The 18,360-nt window shown below is 65.3% G+C and overlaps 1 protein-coding gene across 1 annotated transcript; it reads right to left on the minus strand.

Moving 5' to 3' along the window:
- Positions 1–6,483: 6,483 nt before the first annotated feature.
- SEPTIN4 (septin 4) lies at positions 6,484–17,958 on the minus strand. Its single transcript, XM_030962503.1, has 12 exons — positions 17,898–17,958; positions 12,936–13,217; positions 12,613–12,706; positions 12,416–12,502; positions 11,526–11,649; positions 11,062–11,196; positions 10,867–10,984; positions 10,463–10,564; positions 9,992–10,088; positions 9,760–9,922; positions 7,082–7,181; positions 6,484–6,826 (listed from the first exon to the last, which is right to left on the minus strand). Exons 1-12 carry the CDS (start codon positions 17,898–17,900, stop codon positions 6,767–6,769), a joined length of 1,365 nt encoding a protein of 454 aa, XP_030818363.1. The 5' UTR covers positions 17,901–17,958; the 3' UTR covers positions 6,484–6,766.
- Between the last annotated feature and the right edge of the window lie 402 nt (positions 17,959–18,360).

Below are 18,360 nucleotides of genomic sequence, written 5' to 3' on the forward strand. Positions count from 1 at the left end.
TGCTGGGGTGGAAAGGTCCACGAGGACTCTCCTGGATCCCATGAGCCCAACAAAACGTGCCAGCTCTCCCAGGGACATGGCCACAGCAGAGGTCCAGGCCTCCAGACCCGCCCCAGCCCCTCGTCTCCACTCTCCCCTGCAGACACCTTGGATTTTGAGGAGGAAGACCACGACTACATCCCCAGCAGGGAGGACATCAAGAAGCAGGGGCAGCAGCTGATCCGCATGAACACCAGACGTCGCAAGAAGAAGTAGTGGTTTCTCCATGTGAGCTCTGAAGGCCTCAGGTCACCCCTTGTACCCTTTTCCTGGCAGGAGCACCTTGGGCTGAGTTTTCTCCGTCTGCTTTTCCCAGCAGGTTTAATAAATCAGATCTTCTTCATTCCTCCCAGTTCCATGGTAAGGCTGGAACGGGTGGTCCTAGGTCAGTTCTGTCACTCACAACACGTCGGGGTCCATCCTGAGGGGCTCTGAGCTGGGTTTGGAGGTGGGGATGGGCTGCCTTGGGGACAGGTTCAGCCCCTGGAGCAAGGCTGGGGCTGGCCTGACTTTCTTCCCCTTGGTGCTGTGGGGCCAACACCTTCCTGGGACCTCTGATGCCTCAGGGGCTGGAGCCTGTCTGAGCCAGTGATGGGGAAATGTGGGGAATGGCTGAGTCCTGTGGGGTCCCAGGTTGGGAGTCCTCGTGTCCATGCAGGGGAGTGGAAGGACAGAGCCTACCCAGGAAGGAGAGACCCAAAGCTGAGCTGAGCCCCCAGCCTGGAGCCTCTCCCCTCCCTGCTCCTGCACTCGTGTCCTGCAACTCCTGCCCTGACCCTGGAGCAAGCTGCAGGTGTCACCAGGGCTGCAGGAGGGTCTGGGGGTCAGGACTGTCCCAGTGTGACCCAGGACAGCAGAGGCTGCTGCTCCAGGGCGGGATCCCCAGTCCCGCGCTGTGCCCCCTCTGCTCTCGTGCTGCAAATAGATGGTGCTGTTTGTCCAGGAACAGCCAGAACCGAGGGGCTCTGCCTGTGCTCCTGGACAGAGAGCCAGGACAGGGGCACCTTGTCCCCTTCCACACGGGAATGTCAGCGTCAGAGCAGCCTTTCCCTGCCTGTTCTGCTCTGCCCTCGGCGCTGGCATCATCAATAACATCCCCAGCGAGGGGAGGAGCAGCTGCTGCTCCCCGGCCTCTCAGCACTGCTCCTGGTGGGCCTCCTGGAATGGGCATTATCTTCAAAAAACACAGCACAACCTGAGGTTTTTCAGGGAAGCTCCAGAAATAACATCACGTGTCAGTAAAGGCATCTCATGGAGCTTCCCAGAATCCACAGCCACAGGTGGGCTCTTCTGCAAGTAAAGACCAGGCTGTAATTGCATATCCATCTGTTCATGTCGTGTTCTCGTGTGCCCACCACAGCCTCAGCACCCTCACAGGGAAGAGTTTCTTCTCAATCTCCCATCCATCCCTGCCCTCTGGCAGTGGGAGCCATTCCCTGTGTCCTGTCCCTCCATGCCTTGTCCCCAGTCCCTCTCCAGCTCTCCTGGAGCCCCTTCAGGCCCTGCAAGCTCTCCCTGGAGCCTTCTCCTCTCCAGGTAAGCACCCCCAGCTCTCCCAGCCTGAGAAATGTGTCAAGCTCTTGGTTTGGTCTTTCCACACTGGCTGTGGGGAACAGAGTAGTGGGAAAAGGTATGGAAGAGCTGGAGCTGGCTGGAGGCTCCAGCGTGTGTCCCATTCAGGGGTGGTTTAGCTGCCTTTACAGGAGGGGCAGAGCAGCAGCAATGGGGTTTCACTTCTCTGAGCTCCTCCTGCCCTGAGCAGGGGATGCAAGGACTACCTGCTCCATCAGGAGCATCCACTGGATGTGTTCAGACACCGCATCCCAACCCCTTGTCACAGCTGCCAGAGGAGGGAAGGGCTCTCACCCCCAGCCAGCAGCTCCCGGGCACGCAGATGGAGCTGGGAGCAATCGGGGTGACTGCTCCTGGCTCTGCTCCTGGCTCCCCTGGATCTGGGAGAGATGGGAATGGGAGCAATCAGGGTGACTGCTCCTGGCTCTGCTCCTGGCCCCCCTGGGTCTGGGAGAAACAGGAATGGGAGCAATTGGAATTGACTGCTCCTGGCTCCCCTGGATCCAGGAGAGATGGGAATGGGAGCAATCAGGGTGACTGCTCCTGGCTCCCCTGGGTCTGGGAGAGATGGAAATGGGAGCAATTGGAACGACTGCTCCTGGCTCCCCCGGATCTGGGGGAGATGGGAATGGGAGCAATCAGAATGACTGCTCCTGGCTCCCCTGGGTCTGGGAGAAACAGGAATGGGAGCAATTGGAATTGACTGCTCCTGGCTCCCCTGGATGCAGGAGAGACAGAGCCCAAAGTAATCAGAATGACTGCTCCTGGCTCCCGTGGATCCAGGAGAGGTGGCACCAGGAATGGATGTGACAAGTGGAGAAGAGGTACTAGAGAGGGGGGAAAGAGCTGGAGGCAGTGCCTTGGTTCCTGGATTTGAAAAGATGGGAAAAGGTGGGGCTGCAGGGGCTCTCCCACAGGGGAAAGTATAATTAATTATATAAGGAACAAATGGATAAGTAGGGAACGGAGGGGGAAAAGGGAAATGGAAAGGAAGGGGAAAGGCAAACAACAGGACTGATGTCACCTGAGGTCTCATTAGGTGTCAGGCATGGGTGGTACAGCCCAGGGAAGGAGATGGGAGATTTCCTTCTCTGCCCTAAGAAACCTTTGTTCCCTTCCTCTGAGCTCGGCTGGAGCTCCAGCATGGATGCTGCAACCAGTGCCAGGACTGGTGAGAAACCAAAAATAGGACATTGGGGAATCGCATGGAAGAATTTGCCATGTGGAAATATCAATCTCTGCCTTGGGAAGGCTGGGTTTGAGTGGGTTTGGGGCTTTTTATTTTTAAAGGTGTGATGAAAATCACATGGAACGGAGTGCAGGGAAGGGTGGGCACAGCTGGGGATGTCACTGGAGCGTCGGTGCTGGGTTTTATCCTCTGGAAAAATGGGAACCAGATAAATCAGCCAGTCTGGGACCAAAAGCAGAGGCTCTGTTGGCTTTCTGGGGAGGAAGAGGCAGCCAGGGGATCCTTCTTGGAGCTGCAATGGTGGGGTGTGGGAGGTTTGTGTATCCCAGCCTTTGGGGTGAGAGCTGCTTCCAGCCAAGGAAGCACATTTTCCATTCCCATGTTGATAAGAGGGTTCATGGGGGATGATGGGGGGGTTTGGCCTGGTGAAGAGCAGGAACTGGCATCACAGCCACAGCCACAGCGGGGCTCAGTACCCTGGGCCAAGCAAGGTGGGGCTGAGGCAGTGCTGGTGAAGGAGGGAAGGACCCTAAGGAGGTGGGGTCCCTGCTCTGACCCTCAGCAAGGGGAGAAGTGGCTGGCAGCAGAGCAGGGGGTGGGGCTGGCAGGTCCCATGAAGCAGCTTTCCTCCACAGCAGAGACCATGGACCACCTCAGACCATTTTGGTGGCCTCCTCTGGGCCGGCTCTACCAGCTCCATGTTTATGCTGGGATGAGCTGCATCAGCTCCAGAGGGGTCTCAGGAGAGCAGAGCAGAGGGGGAGCATCCCCTCCCTCCCCTGCTGCCCACCATGATGGGAGGAGCCCAGGACACACTTGGCTTCCTGCGCTGCCAGTGCCCATGGCCAGCTCATGTCCTGTTTGTCACCTGCCAGAACCCTCAGTTCTCATCCATCCATCCATCCATCCATCCATCCATCCACCCCTCCAACCCCCACACCACCTCACCCCCCACCATCCATCCACACCTCCATCCATCCATCCATCCATCCACTCCATCATCCATCATCCATCCATCCATCATCCATCCATCCATCCATCCATCCATCCATCCACCCCTCCCCAGTCTGTGTGGCCCTGGGGATGGCCCTGTCCCAGCTCCCTGACCCTGCACTCAGCTGGGCTGGATCAGCCCAAGGGCTCTGTGGGGAGGAGAGGGAGGGGATGCAGGGGCAGGGGTGGGGTGTTGGGATATTGGGGTGCAGGGTGGGATGTTGGGATGCAGGTGGATGATGCCCTCTGGGGCGCAGCTGGAGATGCAGCCCATCTATCCCTGTGTTGCTCTGCCCACTCCTCCTGCTCCTCCACCCCAGCAGGTCCATAGGGACCCAAACTGGGGTGACTGGGCACAGGTACTGGTGGTGTCTCCTGGCAGGGCTCCCCCACTGGTGGGGGGACACAAGGGTGCCCAGAGGCAGCATGTGGAGGGCAATTCCATCCCTGCTCAGGCTCTGCCCTCCTCACTCCCATCCCAGCCCCACAGCAGCAGCACGCAGCACCCCAAGACACATGAGAGGGGGAGACCCCTCCTTGTGCCCCCTCACCCCAGAGCTGGATCCCAAGGGGCTCTCCCACCACACCCCAAGCTGGGTGTCCCTGTGAGAGCAGCACAAACCCCCCCAGTATCCATTTTGAGCCTTTTGCAAGGGAACAGGAATTGGGAACAAGAGGCCACAGAGCGGGCCAGCACCAGCCTCAGAACGTGGGATGCCCAGGGCCAGGGAATGGCCAGGGATGGGGGATGGCCAGGGATGGGGGATGCCCAGGGCTGTGGGGTGCCCAGGGCTGTGGGATGCCCAGTGATGGGGGATTCCCAGGGCCACGGGGTGCCCCCATTTGGTGGAAGCCACAAGGGGTTGCAGACAAGCCAGGTCAGCCGTATTTATTGAGAACGGTTGTGGAGGGATAAAAATATTTCCACTACTCTATAAGAATTTATAAACCTATACTCTCTGATCCGTTAATAAACGCCTCTAGGACCGTCATGCCAGGGGAGGGGCTTCTGTAAGAAAATAGCGAGATTAAAAAAAGGAAAGCGCTAAATATTCCCTGCAGGGCCCTGCCCGGGGGACCCTGCCCACGGGGACATGGGGGGCACAGGCCGGGTGCTGCCCTGGCACCCTGCAGCCCCCACCCCCGAGCCCCGGCCGGGCACAGCCCCTGCCAGACACGCCCCACCCGGGGGACCCGGCAAGGGGGCCCTGGTGGGGACAGGACACATCCCCAGGGCAGCGAGCTCCCCTGATCCCAGTGATACCGCTGATCCCACTGCTGCCACTGCTCCCATGGATCCCACTGATCCCACTGCTGCCAGTGCTCCACTGATCCCATTGATCCCACTGCTGCCAGTGCTGCCAGTGCTCCACTAAACCCACTGCTGCCACTGCTCCCATGGATCCCACTGCTGCCACTGCTGCCACTGCTCCCACTGTTCCCACTGATCCCATTGATCCCACTGATCCTACTGCTCCCACTGCTGCCACTGGTCCCACTGCTCCACTGATTCCACTGCTCCACAGATCCCACCGATCCCACTGATCCCACTGCTCCACAGATCCCACTGCTCCCACTGCTCCACTGATCCCACTGATCCCACTGATCCCACTGCTCCCAGTCCTGCTGCATCCTCCCCATCCCCTGCGGGCTCTCCCGGACCCAGAGGGGTTTGGATCCATCTCCCCAGGGATGCTGGAGGGGCAGCCAGGGCTCACCCTGGGGACACACAGCGGGGCTTTGCAGGAAGCAACACAGCTGGGGACATCCTTGGGGACACGGGGACACTACACAGAGCCCTGCAGGGTGGTGACATGGCTGGGGACATCCCAGGGGGACACAGAGATGCAACATAGCTCTGTGGGAAAGCAACACAGATGAGGACAGTCTGGGGAGGGGGGGACAAGCTGCAGTGCTCTGTAGGGCAGCAACACCAACCGGGACATGGTGAGGAGCATGGGGACACCATGGGGAACATGGGGACACCATGGGGGACATGGGGACACACAGCAGCACTTCGCTGGGAAGCAGCACAGATGGGGATATCCTTGGAGAATACACAGGGCTGCTGTGCCAAGAAGCAGCAGGGACAGGGACATCCTGGGCACACAGGACACCACAGACAAGCAAGTGGCAGCAGGGGCTGAAATTCCAGCCAGGGCTAGTGCTGTTGCCATGGGGTGAGAGGTGCCAGGGGCACAGGACACTCATTATTGCTTTACAGGGCCAACATCACGGCGGGCTGGGGGTGCCCAGCCTCTGATTTGGGGTCCAAGGGATTTTCCCTGGGGACACTGATTCCCCAGTGCTCCTTGTGCCACAGCCTTGCTGTCACTCAGTGGGGACAGGGTGAGGACACAGGGCTGGACACAGTCCCTCTGCACTGGTGCTGGCATGGAGCAGGATGGTGGCTGTCCCCTGGCTGTCCCTCCATCCCCTCTGTCCCCTGTGGTCCCCAGGAGCTGCTGTCCCTCCACAGCAGCCAAGGCCAGGGGAACAGCCCTGTCCCCCTCAGCAGCTGGGGCCTCTGGGGGGCTGGCACCAGTGCCCCCCTTCCTCTTCCCTTAAGCCAGGGCCAAGCTGAGCATAAAGGCTGTAAGCAGGGAGCCCAGGGTGACAAAGGGACAAGGGACACGCTGTGGGGACCAGGCTGGCCAGGGCCCTCCCCAGAGCTGTGGAGAAATGGGAAACCAAAGCCTGGGGGACCAAGCTGTCCCCAGTGAGTGGGGGGGAGCGGGGCAGGGAACCCCCGGTTGGGTGCCCTGTCCCTCGCTGTCCCCGGGTGTCCCCTCGCTGTCCCCGGGTGTCCCCGCGGGCGCTGGGGGTTGGATAAGGCGATGCCGCAGCTTAAGGTGGTGGGTGGGTGTTGGTACCGAGTCTGGCAGCGGGGCCGGGCGGGAGGAGCGTGATGTAAACATTTCTGATGGGGCCAGGAGGAGGACGAGGAGGAGGACGAGGAGGAGGAGGGATGGGCTAGTGCGAGTCCTTCATCTGCTTCTGGATCTTCTGGAGCATCTCCTGCATCCGCCGCAGCTGGAAGGGAGCAGAGCCGGGATCATGGATGGTGCCAAGCCCCAGGCACGCTGCTCCCGTGCAAATGGGGCTCGGGCCGAGCATCCCAGACAAACTGGGCTCGCCCAGCTAGGGATGGGGGAGGGGGAACCCTTGGGTGCACGTCCAGCCCCTGCTCGCTGGGGATGCTGCGGGAAGGGTGGCTGCTGATGGCTGTGCCATGGCCGGGCAGGAGGGAGCGGGGACAGGGCTCTGGGGGCTCAGCCCCACGCTCACCTCCTCGTCCTTCTCCCGGATGAGCTTCTCTGTCTCCACGTCCGGCACCGGGGGGATCACGGGGATGGGGAAGTCTGTCCCGCTCTCCCGGGTCAGCTTGCTGTGGGCAGAAAGAGGAGGTGGGGGTGCTGCCCCAGCTCCCCAGGGACAGCCCCGCCCATGCCCCAGCCCCTGCAGGTCCCCAGCAGCCCCTGCACAGCCCCTGGGCCCCATGGCCACCCTCAGAGTGGCTCTTTCCAGGCAAGGGAGATGTGAGCGGCCCCAGGCAGCCCCCAAACCTCAGCACCCCCAACCTGCCATGCACCAACCAAGGGGGGACCCAGGGACTTCCTCCACACCCTCCTATTTTGGGAAGAATCCCATTGGGGTTAGGTTCTCCTGGGGCAGTATTTTCCCTGCTGCTTTAAAACATTAAAACCTCTGTCCCCTGGCCTCGGGATAGGCTCTCCAGGCACTCCACTGCCCTGCCAGCCCCAGGGATGCCCCACACCCTTTTCCCAAGCCTCTGCCCCCATTTCTGCCGGAGGAATGCATCCTGCACCCCCCTGAGGCCGCGCAGGAGCCCGGCCTGGCTTCTCCCATGGATGGCACCGGCAGGGACCAGCGCTCCACCCGTCCCTGGGGATGCCATGCCACCCGCGTGCCACACCAGTGGCGGGGGACAACGGCGCCACGGCGACACAACAGCGAGCGCCTCGGGGCAAGGGTGTGACATGTGGCGGTGGGACAGGGTGACCGGTCGGCCATCAGCCTGACAGGACGGGCCACCGCGTCCCCAGGGGGCCACCAGGGTGATCCGGACCCCGGTGGGACACGGGTGGGACATGGACGGGCCACCCTGTCACAGGAAGGGTGTCCAGGATGGGCCATCCCTGCCGATCAGGACGGGCCATCCCCGTCCCAGCAGGACGGGCCATCCCCGTCCCAGCAGGACGGGCCATCCCTGTCCCAGCAGGAAGGGACATCCCTGTCTCATCAGGACGGGCCATCCCCGTCCCAGCAGGATGGGCCATCCCCTGCCCGCGGGGTCCTGCTGTGGCTGGGCCAGCGCCAGGGCCAGGTTTGGCCGCCTCAGGAGCCGCTTTGGGAGGCACTGCTGCTTTGGCCCTGGGGACGTGGGGACCACGTGGAGCTCCTGCCAGCCCTGGCAGCCACACGAAGCTGGAGCCGGGCCCAGCAATGGGGTGAGCAGCAAAGGCTCTCAGCACCCCAAAATGGCATCCCTGGGAGGGCAGCACGATGGGGACACCTGTCCCTTGGGCAGCCTTGGGGGCTCAGTGCCACCTAACAGTGACACATCCCCGAACCTGGGTGAGCTGGGGTGACACCACCAGCACACAGCGTCCTTTGGCACCCCAGGGGCAGCTTGTGTGGGACACCAGTGGGTGGCCACAGGGCCATAGTGGTGGCCACAGGGCCGGCTCGCCCCGAGGGCAGCTGCCTGGGCCTTGCTCAGGCACAGAAGGACCAAGACAGCGTTGAGTACCAACAAGCACTTTTATAGAGGGGCCAGGGGGTGGCAGGGCGAGCAGGGCGAGGCCCGGGGCGGCCCGGCCGGTCCGGCTCAGTCGGCGGAGCAGTCCCCGCAGCACAGCCTCAGCACGGAGGGATGGCTCCTGCCCCGGGGCACACAGGGACAGACACTTAGAGGTGCTGAGAGAGGTGCCCACAGCCACTGCCAGCCCCCCACAGCACGGCTCGAGTCCCCCGGGACCCACAGAGCCTCCACTCGCTCCCACTCTGCTCTGACCCCCGGCTGGAGGGTCCCACTGGGGACCCTGCTGGAGGGGGCTCCCTCAGCACCTCGGGGTGGCTAAAGCAGACGTGGGTGCTGTGAATTCGGCTGATCAGCGAGCAGAGCCCCAGCACCGGCTTTTGTTGGGCTCCTGCTCTGGTGCTGGAGCCTGCGAGGATGCAGGGGCCCCCTCCCTGCTGGAGCCAGACATCCCCCCACAGCCAGCCCCAGGAGGATGCAGGATCCCCCTCGGTGCTGGACGGGCCATCCCTGCCCCAGCAGGACAGGGGAGACACACCCAGCCCAGAGGGGACACATGGTCCCCCTGCTGCCAGAGCACACCCCTGGCCCCATCCCCAGCCCTGGGGGCACATGGGGTTCCCCTCACTGCTGGAACATGCCCCTCAAACCAGCCCCAGCTCTGGGGAGATGCAGGGTCACCCTTGCTACCAGAGCATCCCCACAGCCACCCCGGGGTCACAGGGTGCCCCTCACTGCGGAATATCCCAGCTAAGACAGACCCAGCCTCGGGGTCTGCAGGGCCCCTCAGTGCCAGAGCATCCCCAGGCACTCCCAGCCCGAGGGCACAGGGGGGCCCTTCACCACACCGGGGCTCCCCAGCACAGCACAGCACCGGGGCTGCCCGGCACGGCCCCACGCACAGCCGTGACCTGTCAACACCGCCACTCGCAGTGGCTGGGGTCACCCAAAGAAAGGAGCCCCCCAGCCCAGCCCGGCCCAGCCCAGCCCAGCCCGGCCTCAGCCCGGCCTCAGCCCAGCCCAGCCCGGCCTCAGCCCGGCCTCAGCCCAGCCCAGCCCAGCCTCAGCCCCGCCTCAGCCCGGCCCAGCCCAGCCTAGTCCAGCCCCAGCCCGGCCCAGCCCAGCCCAGCCTAGTCCAGCCCCAGTCCAGCCCCAGCCCGGCCCAGCCCGGCCCAGCCCGTACTTGCGGTTGCGCTCCTTGACCACCATGCGGGTCATGCTCTGGATGCACTGTGTGCGGTAGTTCTCGTAGTGCGTCTCCCGCGTCACGTCCTTCAGGTCCTGCATGTGCGTCCTCACCAGCATCGTGCGCAGCTTCACGAAGTCGCAGTGGGACGGGTTCTCCACTGCGGGGACGCGGGGTCAGGGCCTGTCCCAGCCGTGTCCCTGTCCCCACAGGGGCAGCCCAGCGTTACCTTCCACGATGCCCCAGGGGTAGAGGCGCCCGCGGACGCGCCGGCCCTTGGCCTCCACCACCGTGTTGCTGCCGATGACGGCGAAGGGGATGCTCTCCTGCAAGGGTGGGGGGATCAGCAGGGCCCTGCCATGACCCCCACCTGCCAGGACCCGCATCCCTCCACGTGCCCTCCTCAGCTGTGTCCAGCACACATTTGCCAGAATATTCCAAAGGCCCGGCCTTTGGAGAGCCCCAGTGGGACAGCAGAGGACGTGGCATGGGTTTACCCACCCAAGCCCCATCCCACCAAACTGCAGGTGTCACCCACGGGATCTTGGTGACATGTCTGGGTACTGAGATATGTGCCAGCCCCTCCATGCTGGAGAGCTTGTGTGGGCCCAAAGAGTCCTGCAGGTACCCCAGAGTGACGTGTCCTCCTGGCCACAGGGCTCTGCCCCTCCAGTGATGGAGCTGGAGGAGCCAGACCCACCTTCAGTGCCTGGTCCTGCAGCTTGAACTCCTCATCCTCATCCGAGTCACACTCAGGGAATTGGTAGATGCGGATGCCATAGTGGTCGATCTCCTCCCGGATCTGGAGGCAAACAGCTCCCTGAGGGCAGGGCTCCAGCCTCGGGAAGGGCGTGGGAGGCACCACACAGGGCCAATGGCCCCCAAAAGCCTGGTCACACCAGACCAGATGTCATGGACACCCCCAGTTCTTCCAACCCCCAGCTGAGCCCTGGGCAGATGTGTCCTTGGTGGCCATGGGGACAACACGGTCCTCTACAGTGCTGTGAGCCTGGAAAATGCTCCAGAGCAAATTCCAGGCAGGAGATGGATGGAGGCCCCAGGGCACCCCCATGCCCGGGGACCTGCTGGGACAGCTCCCCTCACCTTGTTCTTCATGCGCTCCACCTCGGCGGGGGTCAGGGTGTCAGCCTTGGCCAGCACGGGCACGATGTTCACGCGCTGGTGCAGAGCTCTCATGAACTCCACGTCCAGGGGCCGGAGCCTGCGGGGGGAGCTCGGTGAGCCCCGTCCCAGCGAGCCCCTCCCCACCCCCGGCAGCGCGGGCGGCGCTGCCCCTACCCGTGGCCGAAGGGCGAGATGAAGTAGATGCAGCAATGCACTCGGTTGTCCTGGATGTTTTTCCGGTTGAGGCCACTTTCGTCACGGAAATACTGCTCGAACTGCTGGTCGATGTAGTCGGCCACCGGCTTCCAGCTGCAGGGACAGCGAGGTGACACTGAGACTCTGTGAGACATCCCCTGCTCTCTGTGGACCCCCAGCTCAATACCTCAATACCTCCATGGCTCAGCCCAGTGAACCATGGGCATCCCACCCACCACGGGGTGTCTGCCCTGGTGAGACCCCCACCCCATGGCACTCACCATCCCACCCTGGGGACAGTCCCCACGCCGTGGCACTCACCATCCCACCCTGGGGACAGTCCCCACGCCTGGCACTCACCGTCCCACCCACCCTGGGGACAGTCCCCACCCCGTGGCACTCACCATCCCACCCTGGGGACAGTCCCCACCCCTGGCACTCACCACTCGGTGTTGTTGACGGCGTCCCCAAAGCCCGGCGTGTCCACGATGGTCAGGCGCAGCTTGACCCCCTTCTCCTCAATGTCCACCACGTGCTTGGTGATCTCCACTGTCTGTGTGATGCGCTCTGTGGGGAGGGACACACGTCACCCGGGGGGACACCAGGGAGAGTGGACATTACAGGGGACATGCTGCAACCTGCAAGTGCCATCCCCCACCCTGGGGCTGGGTGACCTGGCTGGATCAGCTCTGACACATGCCATGCTCCAGCCCGGGAGAGGATGCTCCATGGATGGTGGACAGCCATCCCTTGGAGGCTGTGCCACTGCCACCCCAGGAGCCCAGCTCAGGCAGCACAGGGCTCTGCTGCGGCTGGGCCTTGCTCAGGAGCATTTCAGGTGACCCCACAGCTCCAGACTACACGTGCCCCTTCACCCCAGGACCCTCCATGTCCCTGCATCCCCAAGGATGCTCCTGCTGCACTGTGTGTTTTGGCTTTCACTCCCAGCAACGGAAACAAATCAAACAAACCCCTCCTGGGGATATGGGCAACTTTGGGCCATTTTAATTCAAAAACTGGCTGCAGCTGACCTGGCACTGTGCTCCAGGCCCTGACTGTCCCCAGCCTCCCAGAAATGCTGCAGCTCCAGCCAATCCCCAACAAGCCAGGGCTTGTTTTCCCGTGGAAATAAAGTCCCCGTGGGGGGTCCCCATCCTGTGCAGGAGGGTTCTCACTGCCTCAGAGAGGTCCCCAGTGCCAGTGGGCAGCTGGCAACACAGCACATGTCATTTCAGGGGCAGGGAGAGGGGCTGCAGCCCCCAGGAGCATCCCTGAGCTCTGCCACTGCCCAGGTCACCCAGGACACCCCTGTGGGCCGTGACTGTCCCCTGACCTTCGGCGTTGAGCAGCTTGCGGTCCCTGTACATGTCCGTCAGGAAGAGGCTGTTGACCAGGGTGGACTTGCCCAGCCCGGATTCCCCTGAGAAAGAAGGACAAAGATGAGGGGGCAGCCAGGATCCCCCCTCCCCAGTGCAGGGTGTTTGGGATGCAGGGTGGGGTCAGCACCCCAGGCTAGCTGGACCCCCGTACCTGCCACCATGAGGGTGAAGTCAAAGCCCTTCTTCACCGACTTGCGATGCACCTGGTTGGGCAGCGTGGCAAAGCCCACGTACTCCTTGTCATCCTGCAGAGGGCAGAGGGGGTGTGGGACAGGGACACCACCAGCACACCTCCTACCCTGGGAAGCCCTCCCTTCCCCCAGCCCACAAAGGGATTCCTGGGTTGGAGTTCCAGGAGATGAGGCCATGCCTGCCCAAAGCCTTTGTGTTCACAAGATGGGAACATGCTCCATCCCGCAGCCCCTCGCCCCAGGTGTGTGTCCCTCCCTCCCTCCCCAGGGACGCATCCTGCACCTCGGAGGAGTCGTAGGGGTCCAGCTGTCCCCAGGGGCTCCGCGGGCGGTTGGGGCTGGGGGGCGGGGGGGCGGCGATGTGCTGCTGGAAATCCGCGGGCCGGGAGCGGGAGAGAATCCTGGCGTCCCTCTCGTCACTGCCTTCATCTGGGGGGACCCTGGCCCCGCTGCCCAGGGGGTGGCCGGGCTCCCGCCGACTCTCCGGGGCCTCCACCTTCCTGGAGCTGTCAGCTGCTGGGCAATCCCGCAGGAACTGGGTCAGCTCAGCCTCGTCCGAGTCCTCCTTCAGGAAACGTTTTATCTGGGGACCAAGGGAGGAGGTGACAGTGGCGGTGGCAGCGCCAGCCCGACGTGGCACCACCCAGCTCAGCCTCACAAGCCCCCAGACCGCAGCAGCCCGACACATGCAGCCTAAAGGTGGCAGGGATGGGAGGAGAGAGGGGACACGGCCACCCCAGGGAACCAGCCACCACCCTGGGGACAGCCACGGGTACAGCCATGGGGATGGCAGCGGGGACAGCCGTGGTCCCGTGCACCTCGGGCGCTTACGACTTGCGGCGTGGGGACGGCAGCCAGCTCCTGGCACTCCGGGGGACAGGGGTGGGCACCTTCCCCCTGGGCACCCCGCCGCTCCTCGGGGTCTTCTGGGGCAGCCAGGACCCCCCCGCACCCCACGGCCTGCCAGGGGGACAGGGAGGGGCCGGGAGGAGGCAGAGACACCAAGAAGAGATGAAGAGCGATTGAGGGGTGGCCTGAGCGGGGCTGCAGCCGGGGGAAGGCAGAGAGCGGGCAGGGGTCCCCTGGTGCCCACGGCCCCCGCCCGCTGCCCGTTCACGGGGTGTCAGCACAGGGGCCCCCGTCCCCGCAGCCCCGGGAGAAAGCCAGGGCAGGGGACACGGAGACATGACCAGGACCCCGACATCTCCTTGCCCTGGCTGTTCCCGTGGAGCGGAGCGCGGGCAGCGGGCGGGGGACAGGCACAGCTGCCCCGAGCTGCTGCCCGTGGGCTGGCGGGGCTGGGATGAGGGACGGGAACGCCGGGATTGGGATGGCTCCACATCCTGTTTACAAGCGCTGGCGGGAGGAGACGCGCTCCCAAGGGCACGTCCGGCAGCGGCTCCCGTGGGACCAAGCCCCGCTGCCAGCAGGCACCAATGTCCCCAAGGTCCCAAGGCAACTGCCAGGCGACCCCAGCCCCAAACGAGAGGCACGCAGGGGCAGGAGGAGCCCGTGACCCTGTGGGCTCCCAGCTGGGGAATGTCCCCCCAGACCGGGCCTCGAGGCGAGGTCCCTCCATGGGGACACGTGTCCTGCCCTGTGCCCGGTCCCCGCTCGCTGGCGGGGCGCGCAGCGGTGCCGGCGGCGAGGCGAGATGCGGGAATCAGCGGGCTGGAAACAAGGTCACGGCGCTGCCCGGGCCGAGCGCTCGCACGCCCGGCCCCGCTCCCGCTGCCCCCGCGGCCACCGCACGGGCACCACGGGGCCAGGCTGGGGGACAGCAGGTGGCCCCATGGCGGGGGCTGCGGGACCCCCGTGCTCCCCTCTGCCCCAGCGGGTCCCGAGTGCTCGGCGGGTCTGTGTGACCGCAGCATCCTCTTCCTCCCCGTCCTTGACCTGGGGGCCTCAGTGCCAGCCCCAGCGCGGCCGGCCGGGACACTCGGGGATGGGAGGTGATGCCGCCACCAGCGGCGAGCGCTTCCAGCCCTGCTGCCGCTCCATCCCTCGGGGCTCCAGCCCTTTGGGGCTCGCCCTTGTCTCCCACCCGCGGCGAAGCCGATGACTTCGGCAGTGCCGCGGCACCGAGGTTCGCGCCCCATCCGTGGGGGTCCTGCAGCAAGTGCGGCCCCCAGCAGGGCTGTCCCGGGAACGGAGGATCAGCTGCGGCACCTTCCCGCAGAACCGGGGTATTCCGTGCCCCCACCCCCTGTGCCCCCTCTCTCGCCCCGCCGGGGACGGGCGCTGCCCCCGTACCTCTTGCCCAGGCTGCAGCTCGGGGCAGGCGGCCATGGCACAGCCAGCGTCGCCCGTGGCCAGCAGGAGATGCCGAGTGGCACCGGCTGCGCCGAGGGCTGGGGAGCAGCATTAGCATAACTCCACCCTGGGCAGGCTCCGCACCCGGGAGCCAGGCACGGCCCCTGCGAGGGGCACGGCGGGGGAGAGGGACCCCGGCAGAGCCAAACCCAGCTCCTGCCCGGCTGGAGAGGTTTCAAGGACCAGCCGTCATTGGCCAAGGGAGATCCTAGGGGGGCTGCAGGAGCACCGCCAGCGCCACCAGCACCCCTGGGCTGAACGCACAGGTTGCCTACAGCCAGGAGAACACTCAGTCCTCGGAAACACCTCTGTCCCAGGACAAAAATCCGCTCCATCCTGGGACAAAACTCCCTCCATCCCGGGATAAAATTCCTCTCCATCCCAGTGCACACCACGTCCACCCCCGCTGCCCCCTGCAGCGTTCCCCAGCAGGGCTCCACAGCCTCTTTGAGGTCAGAAACCCAGGTTTTCTCGCACTTTTGCACCTGACACTTAAAGCTTCCCCACGTGGCTTTAAGCTCTTGCTCGAGCTGGGCCTGGCTGGGAAGGACCCAGCCCCGGCCTGGGAGAAGCAGGGACGCTGCCCGCCACAGGGATCTCAGGCAAAAGCTCCGGCATTCCTGCCTCGGCTTTCCCGGCTCATCGCTGGGAGGCGAAGGGTTAACAGTGCCCCAGGAGGAGCCGTGGGTGGCAGCCAGGGCTCCCCAGCTGTCACTTCGGGGTCACCAGGGATGGTGATTCACCTTGATGCGTGTCGAGATGCATCAGAGCAGCTCAGGCGCGATCCAGGGTCGCTCGGCCGCTTTCCCAGCGTCCCAGCCCGCACTCCCGGCAGGAGCAGGGATTTACGGCAGCGAGAGCCCGGGGCTGTGTCGGTGCCCCCGTAAGCAGATTACACACGCGGCTGAGTGCAAGCCGGCCTCACACCCGGGCTGCCAGCGGCCCCGCAGCCCCAGGAGCAGCCCCGTCCCCGCCTGTCACTCTGCATCGCACCGTCCCCGCGCGGTGACAGCCCGAGGGATGCGGCGCGGGGGGACACGGGGGCAGCGGACAAAGCCTGACCTAGGAAAGCCACCGGCTGTCCCTGAGCATCGTTCCACGGGTACCGCATTCCCACGGGAGGTGTTTTCCCCGGCAAAGGAAGGGAACATCCCGGCGAGGTGCTGTCCCTACCGCCAGGATGACAGAGGCGTCCCCAAGCCCTCTAAAGGTGACACCCAGAATGCCACCCTCGGCACGGCCACTGTGTCACTGTGGCTGAGTATCCCAGGCACAAACGCTGTCCCAAAGGCACGAACGCCGTGCAGAAGAAGCCCCCAGCGAGAGGCCAGCACTGCCAGCACCAGGCCAGCGCTGCCAGGGACCCAGGACCGGGGCTGTGCCTGCCCGGCCCCGCCTCTGGGTGCACGGGATGCTCCCCCTGCAGAGCCAGGGCACCCCCAGCTCTGCCATCCCACCCCTCAGCAGCATTCCAGATGGGAAACTGCGTCTCCCAGCAGCTCCAAGAGGAGCAGGGCACCCCAAGGATGGGGGGCAGGCTGTGGTGTGCATCCCTGTTCTGGGCAGGGGGTCAGCACCAGGCAGGTGGGCACAGGGGATGAGAGCCACAGCCCTTGGTGCAGCAGCTCCAGTCCCTCTCCCGCAGGGAATTCTCCACTTTGAAGGGCCTGTGAGCACCTGAGTGGGGACCCCAGGATGGGACCATGGTTCCCTGTGAGCCAGGGCGTGACAGCGAGGCCTGTCCAGGCTGGAAACCCGGTGACATCTGAGCACGTGGGGCAGGGCACTCAGAGATCTGACTCGCTCAGAGCCGGGAGCAGAGACCGGGGTGGGGGGGGACCAGTGCTCATGCTGCTCCTCCGGACCAGCTGGGAGCTGCTTTGGGGACAGAGGGATGTGGCACTGGTGGCGGGGCACCGGCTCTGCCTCTGTGGGTCCTTCTGGAGCACCTCCAGCCCCAGCTCACCCCACGTGCACGGGCGAGGGAGCCCAGCTGGCCCCGGTCCCCAGCTGTGACTCTGTCCCCCCCGCGATGTTTCCGAGGCTGATGTGTGCATCCCACAGCACAGTCTGGAGCCTGTCGGGAAGGCGCTCCGTTGCGACACGCTCCGCCAGCCGCCCTCCTCTCTGCTTTCGCTGCATCCAGCTCCGGAGGAATGTGCCGGGCTGGTTCCCACGGCGCTGCCGGGGCAGCGCGGCCGCGGCGCTCCCCACCAAGGCCACTTGTCCCGGCGGCCACCAGCCGGTGCCACGCGAGCCACGGCCGCAGCCCTCCGGCCTCACCCCCACCCTGGACACGGCCCGAGGTCCCCGCGGAGACGTGGCCCGGCCGGGCGGCTCCTGGGGACCTGCCACGGCCGCGGAGGAGCGAGGCAGAGCGGGGGATGCAGAGCAAGCTCCCGCGGGCTGGGAATGCCGCCGGCGGCTCCGGACCCTGCCGGTGAGTACAGAGCCGGCTCCGTGCGTGTGACGGTCCCGGCCGAGGGCCCGGCCGGGCTGGCAGTGCCACCAGCGCCCCAGCCCAGGGACCTGCCAAGAGCTGGAAACCGATGCTCGGCACGGAGCCGCACCAGAGCGGCTCCCGCTGCCCACGCACGGACACCCGTGGGAGGAGCGCGGGACGGGGGACACGCAGGTGACGCTCCCCAGCGCTGCCCTCCCGGATGCCCCGGTGAGGGCCCGTGGCCCCCTCGCCTCCCCCGGGGCTGCGCCCTCCGGGGCCGGGCAGGTGCTGCCCCGCCGCCCGTGTCCCCCCCGCGCTCCGCTGCGGCACCGGCGGCCCCGGCCCGCTCCGCCCCCGCGCACCGTCACCTTCACGGAGGGCAGCGGGCGGCGGGAGCGGGCCCGGGCTGCGGGAGCGGGCCCGTGCCACGGTGCGGGGCGGTGCGGGGCAGCCCGGGCCGGGCCGGTCCCACGTCCGCGCCGGCCTTACCATGGCTGCGGCGCCGGGCGCCGTCCGGGAGCGGCGGCTGCCGATGGGCACGGCCGGGCCCCGCCGCGGATTAGCAGAAATAGCAGCGGCGGGGGCGGGGGCGGCCCCGGGGCGGGGCGGGCGGGGGGGCGGGCGGGGCGGCCGCTCGGCATCACCGGCAGCGGCACCGGGCACCGGCGGCGGCATCAGCAATAGCGCCCGGCCGCTATTGCCGCGCATTGCACACGGGTACAGGCAGCGGCATCAACGCTCGACGCCGGCACGGGACCAGGGATGCGCACCGGGCACCAGGCACCGCACACGGGGCACTGGCACCATGCGCTGGGTACCAGCACCGGGCACTGGGCATCAGCATCCAGCCTTGGCATTCGGCTCTGGCATCAATACCTGGCACCGGCACCGAGCACTCGCTTTGGCACTGGGGCCGGGCACCGGGCACCAGCTCTGGCAGCACTCACCGGGC

Source organism: Camarhynchus parvulus, chromosome 19, assembly GCF_901933205.1.
Source record: "Camarhynchus parvulus chromosome 19, STF_HiC, whole genome shotgun sequence".
NCBI classification, from domain to species: Eukaryota; Metazoa; Chordata; class Aves; order Passeriformes; family Thraupidae; genus Camarhynchus; species Camarhynchus parvulus.

Bases quoted from the DNA above. Each gene is read 5' to 3' on its own strand.
- SEPTIN4 (XM_030962503.1), bottom strand. The intron at 12,503-12,612 runs GTACGGGGGTCC...CTTCTTTCTCAG, and splicing joins CTTCACCCTCATGGTGGCAG to GGGAATCCGGGCTGGGCAAG. The intron at 9,923-9,991 runs GTAACGCTGGGC...GCGTCCCCGCAG, and splicing joins CCCCTGGGGCATCGTGGAAG to TGGAGAACCCGTCCCACTGC.